At 41.8% G+C, this 25,189-nt stretch overlaps 1 protein-coding gene across 10 annotated transcripts in view; it reads right to left on the reverse strand.

Annotated features, from left to right (window-relative positions):
• Nucleotides 1-2,439: 2,439 nt before the first annotated feature.
• FBXO38 (F-box protein 38) overlaps nucleotides 2,440-25,189 on the reverse strand; it is a 55,550-nt gene continuing 32,800 nt past the window's right edge. For 4 of the 10 annotated variants that reach the window (XM_084884638.1, XM_084884643.1, XM_084884640.1 and 1 more), the window contains 10 exons: nucleotides 21,731-21,850; nucleotides 19,896-20,075; nucleotides 17,670-18,401; nucleotides 11,571-11,671; nucleotides 11,259-11,361; nucleotides 7,216-7,382; nucleotides 5,832-5,977; nucleotides 5,133-5,236; nucleotides 4,571-4,684; nucleotides 2,440-2,997 (listed from right to left, as the gene is read on the reverse strand). In XM_084884638.1, the coding sequence (XP_084740764.1) occupies nucleotides 2,819-2,997; nucleotides 4,571-4,684; nucleotides 5,133-5,236; nucleotides 5,832-5,977; nucleotides 7,216-7,382; nucleotides 11,259-11,361; nucleotides 11,571-11,671; nucleotides 17,670-18,401; nucleotides 19,896-20,075; nucleotides 21,731-21,850 (1,946 nt within the window). In that variant the 3' untranslated portion in view covers nucleotides 2,440-2,818. The remainder of the gene's footprint in view (nucleotides 2,998-4,570; nucleotides 4,685-5,132; nucleotides 5,237-5,831; nucleotides 5,978-7,215; nucleotides 7,383-11,258; nucleotides 11,362-11,570; nucleotides 11,672-17,669; nucleotides 18,402-19,895; nucleotides 20,076-21,730; nucleotides 21,851-25,189) is intronic. The other 6 variants (XM_084884645.1, XM_084884641.1, XM_084884646.1 and 3 more) reach the window with 6 other exon arrangements.

Consider the following 25,189-nt stretch of genomic DNA (forward strand, 5'->3'; position numbering starts at 1 on the left):
CGGGACATCTCAGGGGATGCTCGATAGCATGTTTTGGCCCAATCCTGCTTAACGCAGGAGCTGCCCTCTGGTGGTCAGTGCGCTCCCACAGGGAGCACTGCTCAGCCAGAAGCCGGGCTCACAGCTAATGATTGCAGCAAAGGTGGCGGGGGCCTCTCCTGCCTCTGTGGCAGCACTATGGAAGTCCAACTGACAGCTTAGGCCTGCTCCCCCAGTGCAGAATTTCATAGACTGTAATTACATATTCCAGTCACACACCACTTAACGAGGGGCTTATGTTCTGAGAAATGCATCATCTATCACTTATCACTGTGCAAACATCAGAGTGCACTTACACAAATCCACAGGGTACAGCCCTACTACTGCAACTGCAAGGACTAGATTTTCCTAGACTGGCAGCCCAGGGTTGTTTACACCAGCACCACCACACACAATTGTTTTGTGCAAGTTTCAGCCTATCAGTAACGAGTGTTGTGGTTGGACCTGAGCTTGTGGTTCTTGATTGCAGAAATAACCATCAGGTGAACTTGAAGATGAGGTTTATCACAAGGCCCGGATATTACACAGGACACTTGGGGCCACATGGCAAGTCCAAGGGTAGAAAGAAGACGGGGATGGGGTTCTGCTTTAATTGGGCTTGAGGGTGGGGGCCCAGGGTTTTGAGGGCTCATTCTCTATTGGTGAATTTAAACCGTAAGCAGGAATATAGCATGGAAGACACAAATCAAGTAGCCCAAATGGTTCGTTACTGCTCAACGAAGATCTCAAAAACAAAGGCACTTCAGAGTGGGGGATGTGGCCTGGCTCCTAGACCTCATCCCATTTAGGCATCTTTGAGATGGATGCCTCTAGTCAGGGCTTACACTGCGATAACGTATTGGGCTAAGACTTTATTAGATGGCTGACATCAGCAGGGGACAGGAATGTTTTAGCTCCATCATAACCTGATGGGACCACCAGTGCACATGTGGCTCGCTGGGACTGAAACATCATTATGCAGTACATGACTATGTAAAAAGTTTCTAAGATGTCTCCCCCAGACCTTCAGTTTAAAGCACATTCCTTCTCTGCATGGTATTTGCTATTTTTCTTCACAAAGAGGGAGTCAGGTCCAAGGCAAGAAAGGTTTTTAGCAAACTTTTTTTTTTTTTTAGTGAAATATGAACTTTTAAAAAATTTTTTTTACTTTATCGATTAAAGTATTACATGTGTCCTCATCCCTCCATTAACCCCCAAACCCACCCCCTACTCATGTCCTAACCCCACCCCCTGGTGTTCATGTTTATTGGTGAGGCTTATACGCATGCATACAAGTGCTTTGGTTGATCTTTCGCCCATCCTCCCCTAGCTTTCCTCTGAGGTCTGTCAGTCTGATCGATGCTTCTCTGCCTCTGGATCTGTCCTTGTTCGTCAATTTGTGTTGTTCATTATATTCCACAAATGAGTGAGATCATGTGGTATTTGTCTTTCTCAGACTGGCTTATTTCACTTAGCACGATACTCTCGATTTCCATCCATGCTGTTGCAAATGTTAAGAATTCCTTCTTTTTTACTGCAGTGTAGTATTCCATTGTGTATCAGGGGTCCTCAAACTTTTTAAAGTGGGGGCCAGATCACGGTCCCTCAGAGAGCTGGAGGGCCGGACTATATGAACTACTAATTCCTACTGTAACACCTTGGCTGCGCTCACTGCCCAAAAACCCTGGCGGGCAGGATCAGACTCCCCTGGGGGCTGCATGTGGCCCGAGGGCCGTAGTTTGAAGACCCCTGGATAGATGTACCAACGTTTTTTAATCCACTCATCTGCTAATGGGCACTTAGGCTGTTTCCAAATCTTAGCTATGGTGAATTGTGCTATGAACATAGGCTCAAAGTTACTAGTTATCCGAGAGGTGCAAATCAAAACGACAATGCGGTACCACCTCACACCTGTCAGAATGGCTATCATCAACCAACGGCAAATGTTGGCGAGGATGTGGAGAGAAAAAAACTCTATTGCACTGCTGGTGAGAATGCAGACTGGTGCAGCCATTGTGGAGAACAGTATGGAGTTTCCTTAAAAAACTAAAAATGGAACTCCCTTTTGACCCAGTTATCCCACTTCTAAGAATATATCCCAAGAAAATAGAAACACGAATCAGAAAGGATATATGCACCCCTATGTTCATAGTTTTTAGTAAACTTTTATTTTTATATTCAAGATAAAGCATATACACAATTGAATGTGGAAATAAATAACTAGAAATGCTTTGGAAACTTTTCCATTTCTCTCTCCAAACTCAGTTGTTTTATAAACTCATGAGTCTTTTTACTTGATTTTAAAAAATATGGCAACTATAATAGCAAGAAAAAAGGAACCACAATTTTGTACAGAAACGTGTAGCCACTTGACGATAGGGTTTCAGCTTAACAACAAAAAAAAAGCACACCAGACACAAAGACTCTTCAACAGATTTACTCAAACTGTTTCGCTCGAGAAGAAAAGGCACAGATTTAAGGGGGTGACAGTGATTATGAAGGATACGGTAAATGGAGGCTCAGCCAGTGACTTTATAAACTAAGTCAAGAAAATGAACTCCTTCCAATGATCTGCCTTCATTAAAATGAACTTTTAAATTAAGCTGTATAAACATATGATATAAAGTTGGTACTCAGGAAGTGTCGTTGTATAGCTCCTTATGTACAAATCTTTGTATACAACGTCAGTGTTCCTTATGCATTTCCTGTAACACACTGAGCCGCAGTCCCGAGTCTCCGGGCCTCTGGCAGCTGCACGGCCCCTGGCTCTGCTAGATAGCAGGGAAATAGGAGGGCTCAGTCAAATGTAATCATCTTCGACCGGCTCTCCATTGACATCACAGTAGTGGATAAAAATTGCCACCACTCGCTGAAACACCCCCTTCTTCATCTGACGCATCTCTGAAATTTCTTCTCCGATTGTCTCCATACAGATGTCTGCTGACAGCTGCCCTTTCCTGCGAGGAGCATAGATGGTGCCTTGGAAATTAGAAAGAAAAGGGGAAACATTATTATCAGATGCATTTGGAAAGCCGCTCAATTAAGCTGACCCATGAGATGTGCCTCTATATGGTCACGCACTGCCACTGAGAAAGGTACCGCTCATGGACTGGGTCCCCGTCAGTTTAGTTACATGCCCCATTTGATGCTAAGACAGCACGCATGCTTAAAGGCCGGGAATGCCCAGAGAGACTAAGTCAGTCACAGATGTACATGAGTTTTAAAACCCACTTACTTACCAATTAGTTTTTGAAAACATTCTGCAAGTAGATATTCTAGTATGCTTACAACTAGGATCTCTAGAGAGGCCTTCCAGAGACCTTTGGGACAAAGCTGAGGACTTGGCCAGCCTGCAAACCAGCCCCAAAGGGCCCTCAGCCCCACACCCAGGATAGCCACGTCCCTCAGCAGGGAACCCTACCCTGAAGGGTGTGTGGCCAGCTTGAAAACAGCCCTCAGCCCTTAGCCCAGGCTGGCCATGACCCCAGCGGGGACCCTCACCCTGATGGGGGCATAGCCAGCCTGCAAATGGCCCTCAATCCTTTGCCCAGGTCGGCCACAATCCCAGCGGGGACCCTCACCCTGATATGGATGTGGCCAGCCTGCAAATGGCCATCAGCTCCCTCATCCAGGCTAGCTACGCCCCTGAGCAGGGACCCTCACCCCAACGGGGGTGTGGCTAGCCTGCAAAGGGCCCTCAGCCCCTCGCCTAGGCCAGCCATGACCCCAGCAGGGATCCTCACCCCAATGGGGGCACAGCCAACCTGCAAACAGCCATCAGTCCTTGCCCAGGACGGCCCTGCCTCCCAAGGGACCCCATCCTGATCTGGAACCCCCATCCGGCCCCCACCCGTGCACCAGGCCTCTATCTATACTAATAAAAGGGTAATATGCTAATTATATTGGGAGACCTTCTGGACGTCCTTCCAGGCAAAGCCATGGTGGCGGGGCCAAGACAGAGGTGGTTAGGGGCAATTAGGCCACAGGAGGGGAGGCAGTGAGAGCGAGCAGGCTTGGCAGGCAGGTGAACGGTTAGGAGTCAGCAGTTCTGGACTGCGAGAGGGATGTCTGACTGCAGGTATTGGGCCTAAACCAGCAGTTGGACATCGCCTAAGGGGTCCCAGATTGGAGAGGGTGTAGGCCAGGCTGAGGGCCACCCCTCTCCCCTCACCATGCACGACTTTGATGCACTGGGCCACCAGTCTAAATCACAAGTTCCTACATACTACCTAACAAGGAGCTGCTCATAAGTTAGTGTGATGGGAACACATTGGAAACAATATAGTTAACAATAAGGAGTAAAAACATAAACAGGTAATAAAAAAATCTAGGTAGAAAAATCTGCAGGAATCCTTCCTACCAACCTTCAGAGATCCCTAAGATTATTTATTGCTGGGAGAGAACCAAGCAATAACAGAATACTGATGAAAACATTTATATGGGAAGTGATTCAACAGCCACACTGCTCCCAACTCCCAAACAATCTGTAAGTATCTAACACAGCAGGACACGCTCAAGCCAGCGAACACAAATCAAGTCAGGTCATACTTACTCTCTTCATCATCTTCGAAATCGTATCTGGCGAAGCTGTTGGGTTCTGCTGCCCGTAGCGATCTCAACCAGGGGAAGTCAGAAATCATGGAATACGGAGCGCCATCCACAACCCCTGCAAGGAGACAGAGACAGACAGTGCTACTGCTGCGGAGGCAGAACGTGAATGTGCTTCTGTCCCTCCTGGCTGAAAAGCACTGGACCAGTGCTGGTTTTGCTCTAGCTTGGTCACGGGATCTTGCTCACCCTTTGCTGTCATTAAGCCTCAGTATTTTTCTCTCTATATGTCTAAAATAAAGAAGTTGAAACAGGTGCCCTCAAGTCACTTCCAACTCTCAAACTGTAGCAAGTTTCCATTTCTTTCTACTCTTTGTGTCCACACAGTTTCTGATTACCTTAGGGACAGTAAAGACTCAGACGTTTACCTGGTTCCTGCTACCTGCAGACATTCTAAGCCTCATCCTTCTGCCTAACTGTGAGGCTCCCATCCCATCTTCCCTAAGGCGTGTCTCTCCATGCAGTTAGTCAACAGCTCTTCAGCTTCCCAACCATTAACTGCTCACCTTCTAAAGTATAGATATCCCGGCCCCAGGGGTACTTGGGGTGCTTCTTCAAGTCATCTTCAGTTCGTGAGGCTTCGGGGAAGAATTCATACTTAATGAGCTCTCTAGAGGCAACAAGAAAAATCAAACAAGTTATAAAACTGGAAATAATGTTGAGATGTGGGGTAGAAAGGAACTGTCAAAATTGTGCCAGGCCCAGATTCTAATGAACATCTCAAAAATTAAATATTAAATACCTAACGGAAGAAGGGTACACTCAAACTAGAGAATACATATCAAGCCAGGTCAAAAAAAAAACTTTACTATCTTCAAAATTATATCAGGTAAAGAAACCACTCTCCAATCAAATAGCTTGTGTGTGGTACTTAATGTTTATATATCAAATGCCTAAACATCAGTTTTAAGATTTTTAATCTGACCTCTTTTTCCATGCCTTAGGGTTAAAGAAATGAAGTCAAATATTCATGTACAGTCTGTTCTTGGAATTTTTTTTACATTTGAAAATAAAAAGCTGCAGATACACATGCATGCTTTTTAATTTTAAGTCCTCATTTGCTCAGTTGCTCACATTACATTTCATGCTTCAGCACCTAAAAAGCCCCATGAGATCATTTAAAATGAAGAATGACTAGGCCTTGTTCCCATGGCCCTCCCTCGCAACAGGAACGACTGAAGAGACTGAGTGCCATGGTTACTTACTGATTGATGTTTGCTATGGTGTCCATCCAGCTGCGAATGCGCACCTTGTTGCGCACATTGGGAGGGTTACTGAACTCATGGATAATACAGATGTGGTAGGGGTAGGGGCCACTAAATAGCTTCTGCTCCAACGTCAGTGTGTCCACCTATGGAAGAGAGCAGAGTGAGCTGTGGGCCAGGGAACAGAATTCCTTACAACTCTATTTCCTAGAGCTTGGACAATCTTTCCTGGGACCTACATTTTAAATCTCTGGCTGGTTTGAAAATCAAGCATCACATTCAGCCCCGAACATAGCTTGCCATGCTGGGGGTGATGCTTAGCAAATTATTCTGTCTTGCAAGCTAAGCAACTTACATTTCTCTGTTAAATAAATGCCTATTAATCAGAGAATCCAGAATTAGGTAACTGATCCCAGGAACCCACATCTGAATATGTCCTCCACAGGCTCAAGTATTGATTGCATCATAGACTGAGTGTGCGGTACCAGATGCCCTATTCAGTCTGGCTGTGGCCTATTCCAGCTGCCTGCCCCCTCGCAGCCTGTGTTCCCACTGCTTTCTTCTCACGGAACGCCTCCTCCTCACCTCTCCTTATGAAATCCCATCTGCCATCTTAGTGATATTCACGCCCACCTCCTTCTCAGAAAGACCTGAAGGAAGAGTCCTTTTCAGGCCCGGAATATTAGAGACACTCAACAAGCAGTTTGTTCAAATATCTCTTCTGGGGCCAGACTCTGACACTAATGATTCCTTTCAGCTTTCTTTAGGCATTGAGCACAGTCTTACATATAATGTTCACTTTATTTTTTGTTTTACTGAGAAATAATTGGCACACCTCTCTGTATAAATTTCAGGCACACAGCATGTTGGGCTTGGTTTATGATTATTATGAAATGATAGGTTCAGCTAACATCCATAATTTCTTATAGGTACAATAAAAAGCTTACTCTTCATAATAATAAAAATAATAATTGCTACCGTACTACATGCCAGCAACTGCTTAGCATTTCACACGTCTGAAGTCTGAATTAACCATCACAAGAATTAGGTGTTTATTCTACTTTTACAGACCGAACTAAGACAGAAGTTAAGTAATCCGCTACAGGTCAGTGAACCAGGATTTGAATCGGGCAGTCTGAAAACAGTCGTGTTGAGTAATAGCTGCTCTCATCACAGAACTTGCTAAAAATCCACAGAGATCTAGCAGAGAAGCATTAAGTGAAGATTGGCAAAATCTTCTAGCTAGGTTAAAAGAACGCTGCAGAGTCTAAAGAATCATCTCTGTGGGTTGAGCATGTGAACATGCCGAATCCACAAAAGTTGAAGACTAAGAAAAAATGTCGCTGCAATACATGTGTCATCAAAAAGGGGCCGAGCTTGGTACCTGCTGCATTGGGCGTAGGTATATGATGCGGTTTCTCTCAGGAGGCATCCGCAGAATCTGGTCTAGTACCTGATCCATGTTCAGTTTCTTGCATTGTGCATAGTCAAATCGGTTTACAAGTGGTGCACTTTCTACTTTTAAATGTTTCAGCACCCTGCACCTGGTAGCTACAAAATGAAAACAATGGTAAGCTCTACAAATAATTTATGCAAAGTAATAGAGCAATGTATGGCCTACTTGGTATCATCTTTGGAGGATTGGCCCAACTTCCTTAGCATAAAATACCACAGATGTAATAAACATCTTTAACAAAGGTCACGTAATGTCACAAAGTACAACTGACAGTTATCACAATAATTTGAAAATGTGATTCCATCCTGTTTAAAAGAAGGTGGTCATTCATATATATGCTAGAGGGATGTTAAACTCTTTTTCTATTTAAGAGTTTACTGGCAAGTAATCTTAAGACCCACAGAATGAGTTGCATAAACATAGGAATTATTGAGGAAACATTTACGGAAAAGAATGAATGATGGGATTATTAAATTCCAAAATATTATGGGTAATGATCAAACAAACCTGAAATAATTGACATAAATTACCTTACAGTCACCCACAGAAAATGAGAAGAGTTGATTTTAACTCCCACTGCAGGTATAAAAGCAGAACCTTAAAAGACCCAAAAGTATTTGTATGTTGGTCTAAAGCTGGACCACTAGCCACCTGCAGCTATTTAAATTTAAATGAATTAATATGAACAACCCAGTTCCTGCAGCACTAGCCACAGTTCAAGTGTTCCACAGTCACATGTGGCCGTTGGCTATCATATCCAACAGTACAGGGATAAAATAGTATGCCACGTTAAAAAAAAAACAAACAAAAAACAAAAAACAAACAAAAAAAAACTTCTTTTTCCAATCTCAACTTTCAATCTGTTCCATTTTATCCCAGATTTAAACCTGGTCCAACTCAGGAGATGATACTATAAAACTATAAGGGTGATATGCCTCATCTTAACTCTTTTTCTTAATTGATTTTTTTTTTTTTACAGAGAGGAAAGGAGAGGGATAGAGAGTTAGAAACATCAATGAGAAACATCGATCAGCTGCCTCCTGCACACTCTCCACTGGGGATGTGCCCACAACCAAGGTACATGCCCTTGACTGGAATCGAACCCAGGACCCTTCAGTCTGCAGGCTGATGCTCTATCCACTGAGCCAAACTGGTTAGGGCTGATCTTAACTCTTTAAGGGCATCTTCTATAACACCTTTGACCAAAATGTCATCATCGTCCTGAGCAATCTGGCCCTGTCACGAACTTGATGTTTGAACAATGAGCAAGTCTCCAGCCTTTCAGACTCATTTCATCCTTCTGTGACATGGCAGGACAGGAAAGGAGGAAAGAAAGAAAGAGGATAGATGGTGATAAGGGTTCAATGGTCCTCTGCTGTAAACCCAGACAGGGCGGGGTCGGTTCTAATCTCACTTAGTCATCTCCACCACCATAATTTAGCTGGTGTCTAGGGACTGAGCTACTAATCTAAGGTCCTCTGTCCCAGGAGCTGAAGAACTATTTGGTTTAAGGGCAAAAGGCTGAGCCTGAAAGTCACGTGATCCATCTCTACTTCACAGAAGATACAGGGAGAGTCCAGTGAAGAGAAAACCAGTCAGATTCTCAGAGCACTCATAGTAGAAAAAGGAATGAAAAGTCAACCCCCAGAGAAGAAGGGTTAAGAGGTAGATTCTCAGACCTCAGAGATGCAAGCACTGCTACCTTAAACTAGGCTGGGTCCCCCTGCTGTTACGATTGTCTGAGCTTTTAAAGGGCTCCTATCCTATTTCAGGAGGATACCACAATCTATATATATGAAACCAAATACCCAAATAGACTGAACAGAACTGACCGGTTGCTATGACATGCGCTGACCACCAGGGGTAGGGCGCATGGCCCATGGCATGCGTTGGCCACAGTGGAGTGGTAAAGCAGGTGAGGGGAGGGCAGGCATCAGGCCAAGGCAGGCCACCGGTCGCTGTCATTGGGACAAGCCTCTGGGGGTTACTGAAAATTCTTTGCTTCTGTGCGTCACGGTCCTGCCCAGCGCAAGCACCTGCTGCGGGCGCTGGCCCGCTCACACCACTGTCGGCGCCTGGTGCCGGCCCCAATCGCTCTGCACCATGAGCAGGTGCAAGCAGGGCGGTGCTGTCAGTGTGTGAGATTGGCATTGGTGGGAGCAGAGCTGCCAGCAGACGGGATCAGGGGCCATGGTGGGAGGGGCCAGGTAGGGGCACAGAGGATGGGCCAAGACCTGCCCCTGTGCCTACTGCAGCCTGCGGTGCACAGTTCCTTTCAAGGTGCACGAATTAGTGCACTCAGGGGTCCAGGGTGGGGAGAGGACGTCCCTCAACCCAGCCTGGGCCCTCTTGCAGTCCAAGAGCCCTCAGGGGATATGCTACTGCCACAGAGGCAGGAGAGGCTCCCACCACCACTGCTGCGCTTACCAGCCATGAGCCTGGCTTCTGGCGAGCGGCACTCCCTATGTGGGAGCGCACTGACCACCAGAGGGCAGCTCCTGCATTGAGCGTCTCCCCCCTGGGGAGTCAGTGTGCATCATAGCAACCAGTTGTTCTAATGTCAGGCTGAAACCGGCTCTCCAACATCTCCTGAGGGGTCCTAGACTGCGAGAGCGCGCAGGCCAGGCTGAGGGACCCCACTGGTGCATGATCAAGGCCAGGGAGAGACGTGGGAGGTTGGCTAGACAGGGAGGGACCTTAGGAGGGCTCCAGGGTGTGTCCAGCCCATCTTGTTCAGTCCTGATTGCCTGGACCCCAGCAGCAAGCTCACCTACCGGTCGGAGCATCTGCCCCCTGGTAGTCAGTGCACGTCATAGCGAGCGGTCGAGTGGTCTTAGCATATCATTAGCACATTACACTTTGACTGGTTGAATGGCTGACCAGACAACTGGACACTTAGCATATTAGGTTTTTATTATATATGATTAGATGTTTCAAGACCTCATTGGTTGGAACAGAGAAAAGTATCACCTTTTCAGGGTGAAAATGAATCTAGGGTTCCCAGGTCTGGTGTTTTCTAGAATTCAAAAGAGTGGTTAAGAGTTTAAATGTTTTATTTCTCCTTTCTAAGATTCACCTAGCAAATGATAAAATGTTTGGTAAGGATTTTCTTGTTCTGTTTACTACCAGTATTACAGAAGTACAAAGAAAAGAAAGCCCCTAATTATTTTCTTTGCCATACTACTGTAATAGAAATTAACATTTACTAGGCTTTTACTACAGGTCAGACCCTCTACTGTATGTGTATGTGTTATGTACATATACAAACCCACATATCAATCACTGCATTTAACCTTCATAAGTGCTTTATAAGGTAGGCATAATCATGCATACTTCACATACTGGGGGGAAAAAATAACCCACAGAGAATATATAACTGTCCCATGGCAAGAGATGAGTCAGAACCTCATAATTTTGCATGGATAGATATCAAAAATATAATTTTGAGTGCAATGGAAAAAATTGTTTAGATCATGTAAAGGACATATCATGTACCTAGAATTTTAAAAGCCCACACAAAATAAAATCCTATTATTTTTTCAGAGATAAACATGTATACAAGCATATACATGCAAGGATATGTATTAAATTCACAAGCATAAATGGAAGGAGCCGATGGGATGGCAAAGTGGGGCAGGGAGCATGGGACTATAAAAAAAGCGGGGCCTGGAATAATGACAATATGCCAGGAACTGAGGTTATGTTTCATCATGTCAACCAACTCCAGAGCATTAGGCACTCACGGCCCTGTTACCGCTTCCCCACAAACACTTGCACACAAAACATGTCCAACATCACAAAGCTAGCAAATGGCAGAGACAGGCCCCTCACAAATATTACTGAGTAATTATCTGAGAACTACAGAACAAGGACAGAACTAGATATAATCCAACATAACGATTCCTTTATGAGTCCTTAATTCTTTAACCTCCTTCATGATGCTCTTGTATGACATGGGCCCAAATACATACCATGGATGAACATCATCTTGGGACAGTCTTTTAGTACCAGATCTGTGATTCCACAGTTGGTCATAGTGACTCCAACAAGATTTTTGGACTTTAACACAAGGACCTATGGAGGAGAAAATTTTTTAGGTTAGATGTCTTTTTCTATACTTTCTTTGGAAAACGTATATGTTTTCATTGGCACAAGTGAGAAGCCATTGTTACCAATTCCTTCTATTTAGTGTACAAATAGTATATAAAGATGGAAAATTTAGTTCCTTTACATTATTCAGGACCTTGGCTGGCCTGAAAGGTAAGGGAGGGCTTTTTCTTCACCTGCACATGGTCATCCTCAATCACAGGATCACTGGTACTGGTGGACTTATCTGCTGTCCGCTTCCGCTTCATGGTATGCCGTGTCTTTGTTTTAGCAACTTCTAGAGAAAGCAAGAGGAAAATGGTCCCCAAAGGAATACAGTCAGTCCACTACTTCCAACTGACTGTTCCCAAACAAGATCACCTTCATTACCTCAAACAGGGTATCCTTTTCATCCCTGGGGCATTCTGACAATCTAAGGAACATTCCCATTTCTAGTCACTCAAACCATCTGGAATATTATTGGTGGATTAAACATACCAGTTTCCTGCTAGACAACTGTAAGTTCTCGACTACTGCTTAATACATGCATTTCAATGCCTGACATCTGCAGCTATGCTCTGGCTCCACCTGTTCAGTTTTATTCCACACCATTGTCCAAGTCATCTCCCATTGCCAATGCCTCTGACACTATTAACCATTCTAGCTCCATCTGCCCAGAACAACTTTCCAGACTTCACTTTTGAAAATACTACCCTTCCCTGAATAGACCATCTCAAATGCTACCTGCTCTAACATATCACCTGGATTTCCAAACCTGTTTTGTTTCTCTATTTAAACTTAAAGCTCTTTGAAGGCAATATTACTGCCTTATTTCATTTTCGGATTGTCAGCTATTAGCAATGAGCTAAAATGAACATTCATTGAATGAATGGCACTCAGCATTCATTGAATGAATGAATGCATTAGAGCAGCAGTCGCCAACCGGTAGTCCACAGATCACCACCGGTGGTCCGTGAGGGCCGAAAGGTTGGCAACTGCTGCCATTAGATACGGTAGGTGGAATAATAACGACAGCAAATATTTACTGAGCACCTTCTCCATGTCAGACACTTTTTAAAGGGTTTCTTAAACAGCCTTTTGAGATAGATTTATTATTCTCCTTATTTTACAAATTATGAAACTGAGACATAGGAAGCTTGTGAAGGTGTAACTGGTGGAACCAGGAGCAAAACTCAGGTAATCTAGTGTCAATCACTATGTTACAAAAACTTGTAATTCTTTATCTCCCAAACCCTGGTTGGTAAGGCCCTAACTCATTTGCTAGTATTGTTATATTGTTTAACTTGCAAAGCAAGTAAGATCTTAAATACAAGTTCTAAGTTTATTTCTAAAACTTAACAAGCACATATATATTCTAAACAAGACTCAGAAAGTCAGTCCTACTTTTTGATATTCATTCTGTAGCAGAGCAGACACTGATGAAAGACTGAGCTTCAAGAATCAAATCCTACCATATTGCTCTTTCACACACCACTACTAGACTACAACACTCCACTTGGTAATTCTTCAACTTCAGACATGAAAGATTCCTAAGAAAGGTAGGGAAACAAGGTGCAAATGTTGCAAATTCCCAAAGGCTTGGGGTTAGATGGGAACTCTAAAGAGTTGGTCCAAGTGTGTGTTTTTGACATACCAGAACCTTTCCTCCACCATCTGAAACCTTTGGGGAATTTTACCATGCAAAACAACTGAAATCAGCTGCTTTGGAAGAAGCTTAAAAGGGAGCCCAAGAGTTCTTTCTACCCACCAAACTTCCTAAAATGACCCAGAACCCAAGCAAAGCCCAGAGGTTCTGGGAAAACATAAAAACTATTTATCTAGGCAACCCACTGAAGGCTGCTTTCCACAGTATACCTGAAGGCCGCATCCCACAGTATTCCATTCCTTTGTGACAATGGTCAGAGCGAAATCTTCTATTAGCATTCTCCTTTCACAATTTTCAAACTCTCACGTTCCTGGATTGCTCTCTCCCCTCCTCTTTAATTCATTAAAATATGTGGTTCAAAGTTAAATTTCCTGCTCTCTAGAGTGCCCACATTGGCTGCTTATGTTTCCTAAGAAAAGTTATAAAACTAAATCACACTTTATATACCGATTACCTTGAAAAACAAAGGCTTCCCAATGTAAAAGGAAAACAGAGTTCACCCTGTTATTTTCTTATGCCACCTTCTTTGTTTAGGAAAAAATGTTAGTGATTTCATACCTCACAGCGATTTCCAACCTTACTCATCTCATGACACATACAAATATCTAAAATTCTGCAGCATATCAAAAATGTATTTTTGCTGACAAAAAGATGGGTATAATTCTGTATAATTCTGATTCATTCACACTAGATGGCTAGTGTGTTGTTGTCAATTTTAACTTGACAACCTTAGGGAAAAGAGGTCAGTGTCCCTGACCAAATAGGTATTGCTTATTTTAAAAATCCTTGCTACACTGGTTAAAAATCACTGATCCACCTGTACCAACATACTTCAAATGGTGGTTCCTACCACTGATTAAGTTCACAATTATTCACTGAGCCCCATTATTCTAGAAGCTGGACTTATAATAGTGAACAAGCAGACATTGTCCCTGCCCTCATAAAGCTTATAGTCTATTGGAAAGACAGTAAAACACAAAATTACAACATAGTGTAGTTAACATTAGGTTAGAAGGTGCTACAGAAACACAACTGGCTTGCTAAAGCAAACCAATCCAGTGTTAAGTGTCAAAGAAAGAAAGTATTTTATGAGAACCACACCATATCAATCCTAAATGTTATTCTTTGACAATCCAATTAGTCAATTTTGTGGTATTTATTTTATAAAGTATTATACAATGAGGATAAAGAAAACTTAGAGGTTTTTATTATCAAAATAGGAATTCACAAGACAAATAACTATATTAGCTTCTAACATAGTTTTTACACTATATAAGGTCATAAATTGAAAACTAAATAAAAAACTCAAATGTTTTCTTTAAAGTAATTTTTTAAAAATCCATAACACTCAATCAAGTTTGTTCCTTTACCAGTTGGATTTTTTCTCCTTAAAACTTTTAAAGCATGATGACTGACAGACATAAAAAACGTGCTAGATTAAAAATAAGAAGAAAGCCATCTAAAAAAACTAGTTTTCCTCTCCAAAATATCTAGATAATATTAATAGCAGCACTTTGACATTTCTCCAGAAAACTGTTATTGAAAGTAAATAATCAACCAAAGGACTTGTATGCACGTATATAAGCATAACCAATGGACACAGACAGTATGGGGATGAGGGCAGGTGCTGGGGGGTGGAAGCATCTGGAGAGAGATCAAAGGACACATATGTAATACTTTCAACAATTAAGATCTTAAATTAAAAAAAAAGTAAATGGACATTTATATTGTGTGTAAAAAATAATAGAAAATAATTAACCTACTATTTACACATCAACTACATACATGAGAAGTCTTCTCAAATTAAAAAAAAAACACAAGATAACAAATGTAATTTACTTAAAAAAGTAAAAAGCGCTGTAAGAAATCTTTTTTTTTTTTTTTTTAAATTCTTGGGAATTATTTAAGAAAAAGTTCTAGTCACAAATAAGTCAGAAGGAAACAGTAAGAGGGATAGCAGAACACAAAACAAAAAAGAAGCCAAAGTCCCCTATCTCCCTGTAGTTAATATAAAGGATCTATGCTAAAAACAAAAATAAAACAAACCAAAACCTCCAAAATGGTAACTATAAAATTTTACGGGAGACATTATAGGAGAAAATAATAGGACAAAATAGGAGAAAATAAGTTTTGAAATAGGAAATCTCAGTGCTGCAAAAATGACAATAATCTTTTCAGTCAATGTAACAGAAATCCAAACCAAACCAAGATTTGCTTTTAGAGCTTGACAAAATTATTTTAAAATACAACTCTAAAAATTAAATGATAAAATATGACTAGTCAAGGAAATTTTGACAAATAATAATGAAAGAGGATAGAACAATAGAATAGAATTGAATGCCCAGAGACAAACTTAATTGTATCAAAGAGACAAAAGAGCATTTCAAAATAGTGACACGAGAATGGATGTCAATAAATTGTACTGACATAACCTGGTGACAGTTTGAAATAAAATATCTAGTTCCCACAGATTAAAATAATTAAAATAATAAACAAAAAATGAATTAAAAAATGCAGAGATGTGAACAATTATTTGAAATAGTTGTAGGAAAGACCTTCCATACCATAAAAACAAAGGGAAAAAAACATAAAAGTAAACACATAGATCTGACTTTACAAATGAAAAAATTGAACAACAAAAGTGTCCTAAAGGGGAGTTTCTATTTAGTGGGGAGTTGCTGTGTGTGGGAAGTTTCTGTGTATGGGCACAGAATTTCTGTTTCGAATGATGAAAAGTTCAGATGGATGCTGGTGATGGTTGCAAACATATGAACACACTTAATGCCAATGAACTGCATATTTCAATGGTTAAAATGGTAAATTCCATTATTCTTAAAAAAATATCATAAAGCATTTAAAATTCAAGCTTTAAATTCAAGGAAAATTCAAGGAAAAAAGTATTTTCATCATATGACCAAACTAGTTTTTGCAAGGCTTAATGAAATCTTTAAATAAAACTCATATATTGTATATGTTTTAATATGTTTCTGCTACTATGAGAATTAGCACGTAATTAAGTTCTCATATTTATCTTATAAAAGCTTATTTTTGTTATTTTAATTCCATATGAAGCAATCAGGTCTACTTAGAATATAAAAAAAACCCACAATTCTATGTCTTGCGGGCGATTGAAAGATTTTTAAATTGAGGGAAACTTGGGTAAAATTAAAATATATTACTGTGGCCTGGAGCACGAAATTCGTGCATGGACTAACCACTCACCTACCTGCCTGATTGCCCCTAACCCTTCTGCTTGCCTGCCTGATTGCCCCTAACTGCCCTCCCTTGCCGACCTGAACTCGCCCCCAACTGCTCTCCCCTACACGCCTGATCTTGTCCCCAACTGCCCTCCCCTGCAGGCCTGTTTGCCTCCAATGCCCTCCCTGCTGGCCTGATCTTGCCTTCAACTGCCCTCCCCTGCTGGCCTGGTTGCCCCCAACTGCCATCCCCTGCAGGCCTGATCTCCCCCCAATTGCCCTTCCCTGCTGGCCAATTTGGTTCTGATTGGTTGGTTTCTATGCCAGTCAACGTCAAAAGCTCTGCCTCCTAGGTAGCCATTGGCTCCTCACAGTTCACCCAAATTTGGTTCTGACTGGTTGGTTTCTATGCCAGTCAACATCTCCAGGCCTATCTCTGGGCCTGTTTAGAGAGGAGGCGCTGATCAGCAACCCCTGCTGGCAAAGCCCACAGAGAGAGAGAGAGAGGCAACAGCAGATTAGCAGCTGCCATGGAGACTGCAGATCAGACCCTGCCTCTCTCTTCGGGCCTCTCTCTGGGCCTGATCCACAGCCCCCTTGGCAATCAGTGCTGGGTCGCCACACCTGCAGCGGCGGCAACCCAGCACTGACTGCAAGTATGACATCCAGTGTTCAGTGGAGCCTTCAGTTGGTCATTATGGACCCTGGGTTTTTATATATTAGGATTCATTGATGAATGAATTAAGTCATGAGCACATGACTTAATAAAGACAGAGGTAACTTAAAAATAAGAAGGTCTGATATAAATAGAATTATGACTAAGAAATGTGCTCACCCCATCCAACTCAATTCCTTAGTGTTCATATTATAAATATTAATGAAATTATATATATGTTTGAGTATAACTTTACCAAAATAATCCTTAGCTAAATTACTTACCTGCTTATATCCTGGCAAATGTAACTAGAAACAAAACTACACTTCAGAAAAAATTACTAGGTAACTAGTGGCAGATAGAGGGGTATATCCATACATGTTCCCACAGCCCCAGCAACTTCAGGTCCTTACCTTCTGGCTAAGGTTCAAAATTTCACCACAGTAAGATTTCCCTAAGCATGGAATGGCAATAGAGGGTTATCTATTGGGGCTTACACATCGGAATCAGTATTGTGTTTAGGGGAATAAACATGGTAATACTTTTTTTCTTAGAAACAACTTCTTGAGTTTGTCTGGGTTGGCTGCTTTACAAGCTGTTTTACACACCCTCCCCAACCCCCATCACTGCTGAAAATTAGCTCAAATCTGTAGGATCCCAGAACACCAACATAGAATTCATTTGCCCCACTGGATTTATGTAGGAAATCGTGTGGAATGAGCTAACGCCTTTCTCCAGTCCTAACCTGCAGTTGCTAGTCCTGGCAGCATTGTCATACCTGACTCAGATACCAGCGGTACATGAGAGAGTCTGCTCCTGGCCCTTGTTAGGGGCCTCCGAGGGTAGTCTTCATTAGACTGCACGTCACAGCTCTCAGGCTGGGAGCTCCCCCTCCTGTCCTCACCTGTAGCCCCAGAGCCACTCCCATTAGTCCTCTCATCATGTGCTGGGCCTGAAGACCCCCCTTGTAGCAGAGTCCTAAAGGAAAAGGCGGATCTCGTACCATCCGGGCCATTCACAACACAGGCTCGGCTGGTTGAAGGACGTTCCTCATCAGAACACCTGCTAGTTCTCCTTTGGGATTCCTGGGGCCTGTGACAGGAGCATCTGGGGCAGACAGAACTCTCTGCATCTCCCTCCTCCATGGAGTCCTCTGACCCAGCAGGGGAGCAGACACACTGCCTGGACACATCCGCTTCTGCAGGGCTAGGCTCGGAAGAGCCGCTGCTGTTCACCGTCCTTACACAGTCAGGGCTTTGAGAAGCAGTGCTGAGTGAGCTGGAGTTTCCCACTGTGCTGGCGGAGGTGCTGCTGCAGCTGGGATACACATCCTTGTTTTTTTTCTTTTCAGGAATATCCCTAGCTGCTTTCATATCGGCTTTGATCTGCTCACTGGTGACCTGACAGCCTTTCTCACAGCTGCTTTCCTCGAGGGGAAACTGCTTCGATTGGCCCATCTGATGGGAGTTGTACCTCTTTCGAAGTGGAGTCTTGCCTTTTCCACTTACTGCTTATAGAAAAAGAAGAATGGCCCAAGGGAAAAAAAAGATTTCAGTACAAATTCTGGACAAAAGGCAAGAATAAATTTGGAACAGGAAATAATGTACACTAATTTTCCTAAAGTATAATAGTGACATCACTCAGTTACTAAAAAATTCTCTATGGTTCTCTAGTGCTTTCCAGGTTTATATTCCTCAAGGCTCAGTATGATGATTCCATACTTACATTCTATTCTTCTCCCCTCTGTATACATTCTATAACCCAGCCCAAACTTTTCCCCAACTATATCCCTGCCTTACTCCCTCAGGGCCTTTGTTCACATCAATTCTTCAGCCTTGGACCTCTTGTGCCATCTGTTCTGCACCCCCACTCCCATACCACTGTAATACACTCCCTGTGGTATTATTATACATGTTTCAGACCTGACACTTAAACCAGGCTAGAGGTTCCCCAGGGAGATCATGCCTTATTCATTTCTATCCCTCGTGGCATCTAACACGAGCACAGTAAGGCTCAATGAATATATAAAGGGTACATAAAAACAAATCATGTTTTATCAGGCTGGCAGAAGACCTAGTTTCTACATTTAGAAACTGAACTTTCTAGGAAACCTAAGTTAACCAGCTAGTCACATTACTCCTAATTTTGGTTTCCATTAAAGCTCCTTTCAACCACAGTGTAAAGATATCTGATTTTCTTAAAAGGCATAAAATAAGGATTGTGTGATTAGTCAATGGTGAGTAAATTTCCCAAGTCTAAAGAACTGAGCTTTCCATACACAGAAGTGTGTGTGTGTGTGTGTGTGTGTATATATTTATTTATTTATTTCAGGTTTTGGGTTAAATGTATAATGAACTATGCATTCAAACATATAAAGGAGAGAGTACCCGAGAAAAAAATGAGTGGAGAATTTTAAAACCTCATCCTTTGCTGAAAGTGGTAAGCATATGGTTCTGAGAAATAATAGGGAAGGAAAGACAAGGAAGTAAGAACCTAAATATTAAGAAAATTACAGTTTTCTGATGAAGCAAATGGCAGACGGCTGTGGACCAGATTTGAAGAGGCAGGGGATTATAGGAACATACTTAAAAGGATTCCCCAAGCACCAAACCAGCCACCAACATTCACTAAGCACAACTGGACAGGTTATGAGCTGGGGAATGTCTGTGTGTTCATTGCTCTGCATGGTTCATTGACTAAGCCCTCTCTAACCCCACCCCCTGATATCACCACTCCTAAAAGCCTAGCAGTCACAGTCCCCACGTCTGTCTTTTCTTCCCAGAGCCCTGACTCCACAATATTTTTGTTGTGCTCCACTCGCCCTAGATAGCACACCGGGATTGCACTCTCCCTTGGGCTACTGCCTTTCCTGCTCCTGTCACATTTCGTAAGGAAAGGTGAACTGCACCGCAAGCCAGGGTGGGGCACCTTATATAAATAAAGGCCATGTGTGTTGGTTCTCATGACTCTCACTAGTAGGTCAGGGCATGACAAAATTTCTCACCTGACAATTCCCTGGACTGCTCTGACTCTCTCCTTTTTTCTTCCCGCTCAGAGTAACGCCGAGGACCATTCTTAGGAATCCAGACTTCTTGGAGCTCTAGACTATCTTCCTCATCATCACTCTCTGAATCATGAACAGTAATTGGAGTTGGTTTTACTACACGCTGAAGACCACTGGGTCCTAAAACAAAAAGCACAGGTGTAAGTTATTTTTTTGCCCAAGAAAAACTCTCATTCTAAGTATTGTTTCTAGGAACTTGGGCTCACACACATGCTTTGGCTCTATGGAGCCTCCCTTATCACTCATTTTTAAATGGAATATACACTAGCATGAGATACTGTGAAAGTACTTTAACTCTAAAGCATTATATAAACATTAAGTATGATTAATATGTCAACAAACTTTATACATTTCTAAAGACAAATTAAAACAGATTATATGGCCTCTCCCTACAGGATCTTCACTATTTGAAAATGTCACATAAGCCGTCCTCACCATTGTTGCCCAATGGTTACAACATCGGCCCATACACCAAAGGGTCTTGGATTCGATTCCTAGTCAAGGGCACTTACCTGGGTTTCAGGTTCACTCCGACCCACATTTGGGGTGCATGTGGAAGTTAACCAGTCAATGTGTGTCTCTCAGCATTGATGTTTCTCTTTCTTCCCCTCCCTCCCTCCTCCCCTCTCTCCTTATCTCTATGAAAAGCAATGGAAAAAACATCTTCAGGTGAGGATTAATTAGAAAAGAAAAAATAATGTTTAAGTCATGCTAATATAATCAAAATAACAGTCATGATAATCATTTTTAAAATAGGCTGTTTTTCCAATTTTGCAAATGTACAAAGAAGGCAAAGGAAATGAAGATGAACCTCAGACACCTATGGGACTCTCCGCATCCTTAAAGGAATATAGATCTATCTCATTGGATGCACCTAAAGGCTAGCTGCACCGTTACAGTTTGGTTGAATATTTACAAGTATGTAAAGAATGTTTAACCTGCTTAGCACTACACACAGTAAATCCTTAGCTTCTATGAGCCAATTTTCTCTGGAGAGTGACTGATATTCGCTCCATCAATAAAATGTAAGCTCCAAGGAACCTCGCCTATCTTTTTCCTGTTAATATTGTAAAATTCCTAGCAAAGAATAGGCACTCAATATTAGTTAAGTGACTGCATCTGTAAGACACTTAAAATAGGGTAAAACATATTTTCAACTCAAAGACAAGGTAGCCTTCCAATAGATCAGGAGTGAAATAATTTTAGTTATAATATCAATTCTGTCCCTTGCTCATTGGCTGAGTGGTCATGGGCAAAAACTTTCAAACTTGTGGAAGAATATTAGTTTCCCTACTGCAAAATGAAGGATATTAGATCATCTTTAAGGGCCTTTGACTATAGCCTGCCATAGTCAACCAGAGCAAAAGATTAGATCTTGATCTAGTTACTAAACCAGGTCAACTCTCCATTGCTTCCCCTCAACACCAAAATGAAGGGAGAGGAGAAGCAAAATATTTGGTCAGGTCATTTATTTTTCCATCAACAATTTGAGTGCTTTCTTTCTCTACACACACACACACACACACACACACACACGGCATGTACCAATAAAGTTGTTGTCACAGTTACAAAAAATTAAGAGCAAACTTTAGTAAAATATATATACAAGTAGCAAGGACAACCCTAATATAATATAGTCCTCAATAATAATTAACAGGATCATTAGCCGAATGTAAAAAAATAAAATTAAAATTAAATTAACCATTCTTAGTGCTTTACTTCATTCGTCTGGCCCTAGTTTTCACAACCATGACTGTGGGAAGTCACATGGTTACCTGCTTGTTCCTCATCAACATCCACGGGAAGAACTGCCTGACTGTGAGCTGGAGTTTCATGTCCACTCTCAGCCATCACCTCTCCATCTTCTCGCACCATGTCTTCCATCTCATTCAATGCTTAAATAAAAATAAACAAAGTCAAACCAGAAAAGGTCTAAGAAAACCACAAAGGCAGCCCAAACAGGGCACCCCTGAGAAACGAACACGCCCCTGATTATTAGGCCCACTTTGGAAAAATATCATAAAATTGTGCTTCACTATATATATTAACTTTAACAAGAAGTGGCCAACTGTTCTGTAGGAGAGAAGGGATCACTTGGTGAAGAAAGCCCATTACTGTAAGATGAAAGCAGGAACAAAGGCACACAGCTGAGAGAAAACACCATTTTCATTCCTGAAGATGCTATCAGAGATGGCTGTACTAGGCAACTGTTTGTCTCCCTCGATTTGGTATTAGATCATCTATTAGATGCTATTTGCTTAGAGGGAGACAAACAGGTAGGAAGAGCCAGCTAATGGAACACAAACAGGTAGGAAGAGCCACCTACTGGAAGACCTTAGGATCATCTTATAAGCAATTAATTTCATAATACCTGCCAGCTAATCCAGGATGTTCTGGGTAGGCAAGCTGAAACTGTGTTTCCTTTCCTAAGCCCTAGAGCCTCTGGTATCATTTTTGGCTAATATGTGGCAAGGGTTACTAACAAATACACTAAGTACATTATTGACATTTTAATAGTAATCAAATGTTTAATTTGCAACAAAGTCTTCACTACAGCTACTAGAGCCTATCTATATATATAAAAGCCTAAGCAACCGAACAACCGGTTGCTATGACGTGCATTGACCACAAGGGGACAGATGCTCAACACACAGGATTGGGCTCCCTCCTGTCTGGATTGGTCCTGCAGGGATTGGGCTAAAATCAGCTATCCATCCAGATTTCGAGAGGGTGCAGGCCAGGCTGAGGTACTCCACCCAATGCAAGATTCTGTGCACCGGGCCTTTAATCAATAAATAAAAATGTGTACTTTTATATTTTTTTCCAGAGGATAAGCACAGTGAACAATTTCAGAATGCTAAGCTTCAATCAGTTTACTATAACTACTAAAGTTTTAATCAGTTTACCAGTCTTAAGATAAAATGGTCACTTTTCTAAGAGGACCCTAAATAAAAAAATTGCTAGCTTTGCTAGCTTTTTAAAATTAAATCCAAATCCCTCAAGTCAGTATTCAGGGCACTCAATCCAGTACCCCCTTAATCCCTAAATCTGTGTGCCTGATCTCAGTTTGAGTCAAGATAATACCAATACTATCCTACACCTTTACAGCTCAGGCTCAACTCAGAGGACAGCAGATGTCCACCCTGTTCATCACTATATCCTCAATGCTTAAGATGTTCGATAACTACTGCTGAGAAATCAGCCATCCAACCAAAAGAGAATCTGGTTCCTTATAGAATCTCCTTAAGAGACAAGCCAAATGAATACAAGCTGATGAAGCTAAATACAACAGGGTGATAAAGAGTAGATGGCTTCTGGGGTTGGTCCAAAACTCATTAGAGGCCCATGTGTGAAAAGTTTTAAAATTCTACATTAAGAAAAATAAACATGTCAATCCAAATTTTAATCTAACTTTACAAATAATGCTAAATTTGCACCTAGAGTTGAAGCATCAATTTTAGTCATACCAACTAATTCTCATTGATCCCTTTTAATTTTGAATCTTTGTGCTACTTTTTTTTTAATTGCTCAGCCTTTCACAGCACAAGATCTCTGATTTGATAAGACTGTACCTCAAATATTTGGTTTGTGTGTAAGTTCCACACAAACTAAAAGCTTAAGTTTCTATGTTAGTATATTTGAGTTCCATTGTTCTCTCTTAATGTACAGTGTTCTTGCACATATTTTGATCCTTGCTGCCTTAATTAGGGATTCACAATGGAAGGCGTTTTCCATTATGCACTGAGAAACATATGGCCAAGTAAACTTTCCAGTGGAGTCTAGAATCTGTATGGTAAATTAACACCAACCACAACTGGATTCAGAGGGTTTGGGTGGTTCTGTACTACAGCTGCTTTCAGTTTCCCATGGATGGTCTGTGTTCTCTGAATTCCAGATCCTTATGGTGCCGGTGACCAGTATGATGACACTCAGGGACCACAAGACAAAGGAGATGATACCTAATCTCACCTCACTCCCTCTCCTTAGTTCCTAGCACCTTCTGCTCTGTACTTTCTTTCTTTTTTTTTTTTTTGGGGGGGGGGGGGGTGGTGGTGGTGGTGAGGAGGACAGGGGTTGCAGCAGATATTTAACTGTAGGTTTGAAATGCCTAAGAGTAGTTAGGTGGAAATAAAACAAATAAAGCAAGATAAACTGCAATATTTCAAAAAGTAAGAAGATCAAGGCTGGCACAAATGGTTTAGAATTCATTAGTTGATATAGAAGCCATGAGACTGAATGAGCTCATGTAGAAAAAAATATTTAGTGAGATCAAGAAAAAATGTGGAATAGAGCAAATGGTGCAAGGAAAGAAAACTGAGCAGGCATGTCCAATGAGATAGGAGGAAAACCAGAAAAATGGTTTCAGAGATGACAAGAAAATATCTCAGGAAGGTACAAGTGGGCAACAATGACAAATGCTGCTGAGATGTCAACTAAGATGAAAGTGGAGAAATGACTACTAGCTTTTGTTAAGAGTTACTATTGACTTTCAAGAATCAAAATGGAGAGTTCTTTAGAGAATGTGTGAGGTAGGAAAGGGAAGACAATGTCTACAGATGATTCTTAGTTGAGGGGCTGCAAACAAAAGAGTGACCCTAAAGGAAGTCATGTTCTATACACAGTATGCTTTCATTATCAAAGCAGTTATATACCATCAGGGCTCTTGTTCTCATTAACTACTGTGCCCATAAGAATGGGTGAGGGGGCAACAGATAGATGGCTAGAAGAGATTCTTTCCTAGTTCTTTTCTTTTTTAAAAAAAATATATTTTTTATTGATTTCAGGGAGGAAGGGAGAGGGAGAAATAAGACTGAAATGTCAATGATGAGAATCACTGATTGGCTGCCTTCTGCATGCCCGCTACTGGGGATTGAGCCCACAAACCTGGCATATGCCCTTAATCAGAATGGAGCCAAACCAACTAGGGCTTTTCTCTAGTTCTTAAGGGTCAATTGGGGAAGTGGAAAAAATAATTTCACTCTATCCTCACTCACCAACAGAGGGGCAGATGAAGCCTACTAACACATGGGTTGGCACACAGCAAGTGTTTAGTCAATATTAAAGAATTGGAAGAAAAATTATATAAGCAAAACCCAATAGGTCTTTATTAGTTCATGTACTTAATTTGCTGGGTGGTTGTGAAGACTTAAAGATGAAAGGTATGTGGAAGATGCCAAACACAGTGTCAACTACATCACTGGTATTTCTTTTTCTCAGCTCTGGGCATGTGGAAG

This window comes from Pipistrellus hanaki (genome assembly GCF_964339955.1).
Source record: "Pipistrellus hanaki genome assembly, chromosome: 5".
NCBI classification, from domain to species: Eukaryota; Metazoa; Chordata; class Mammalia; order Chiroptera; family Vespertilionidae; genus Pipistrellus; species Pipistrellus hanaki.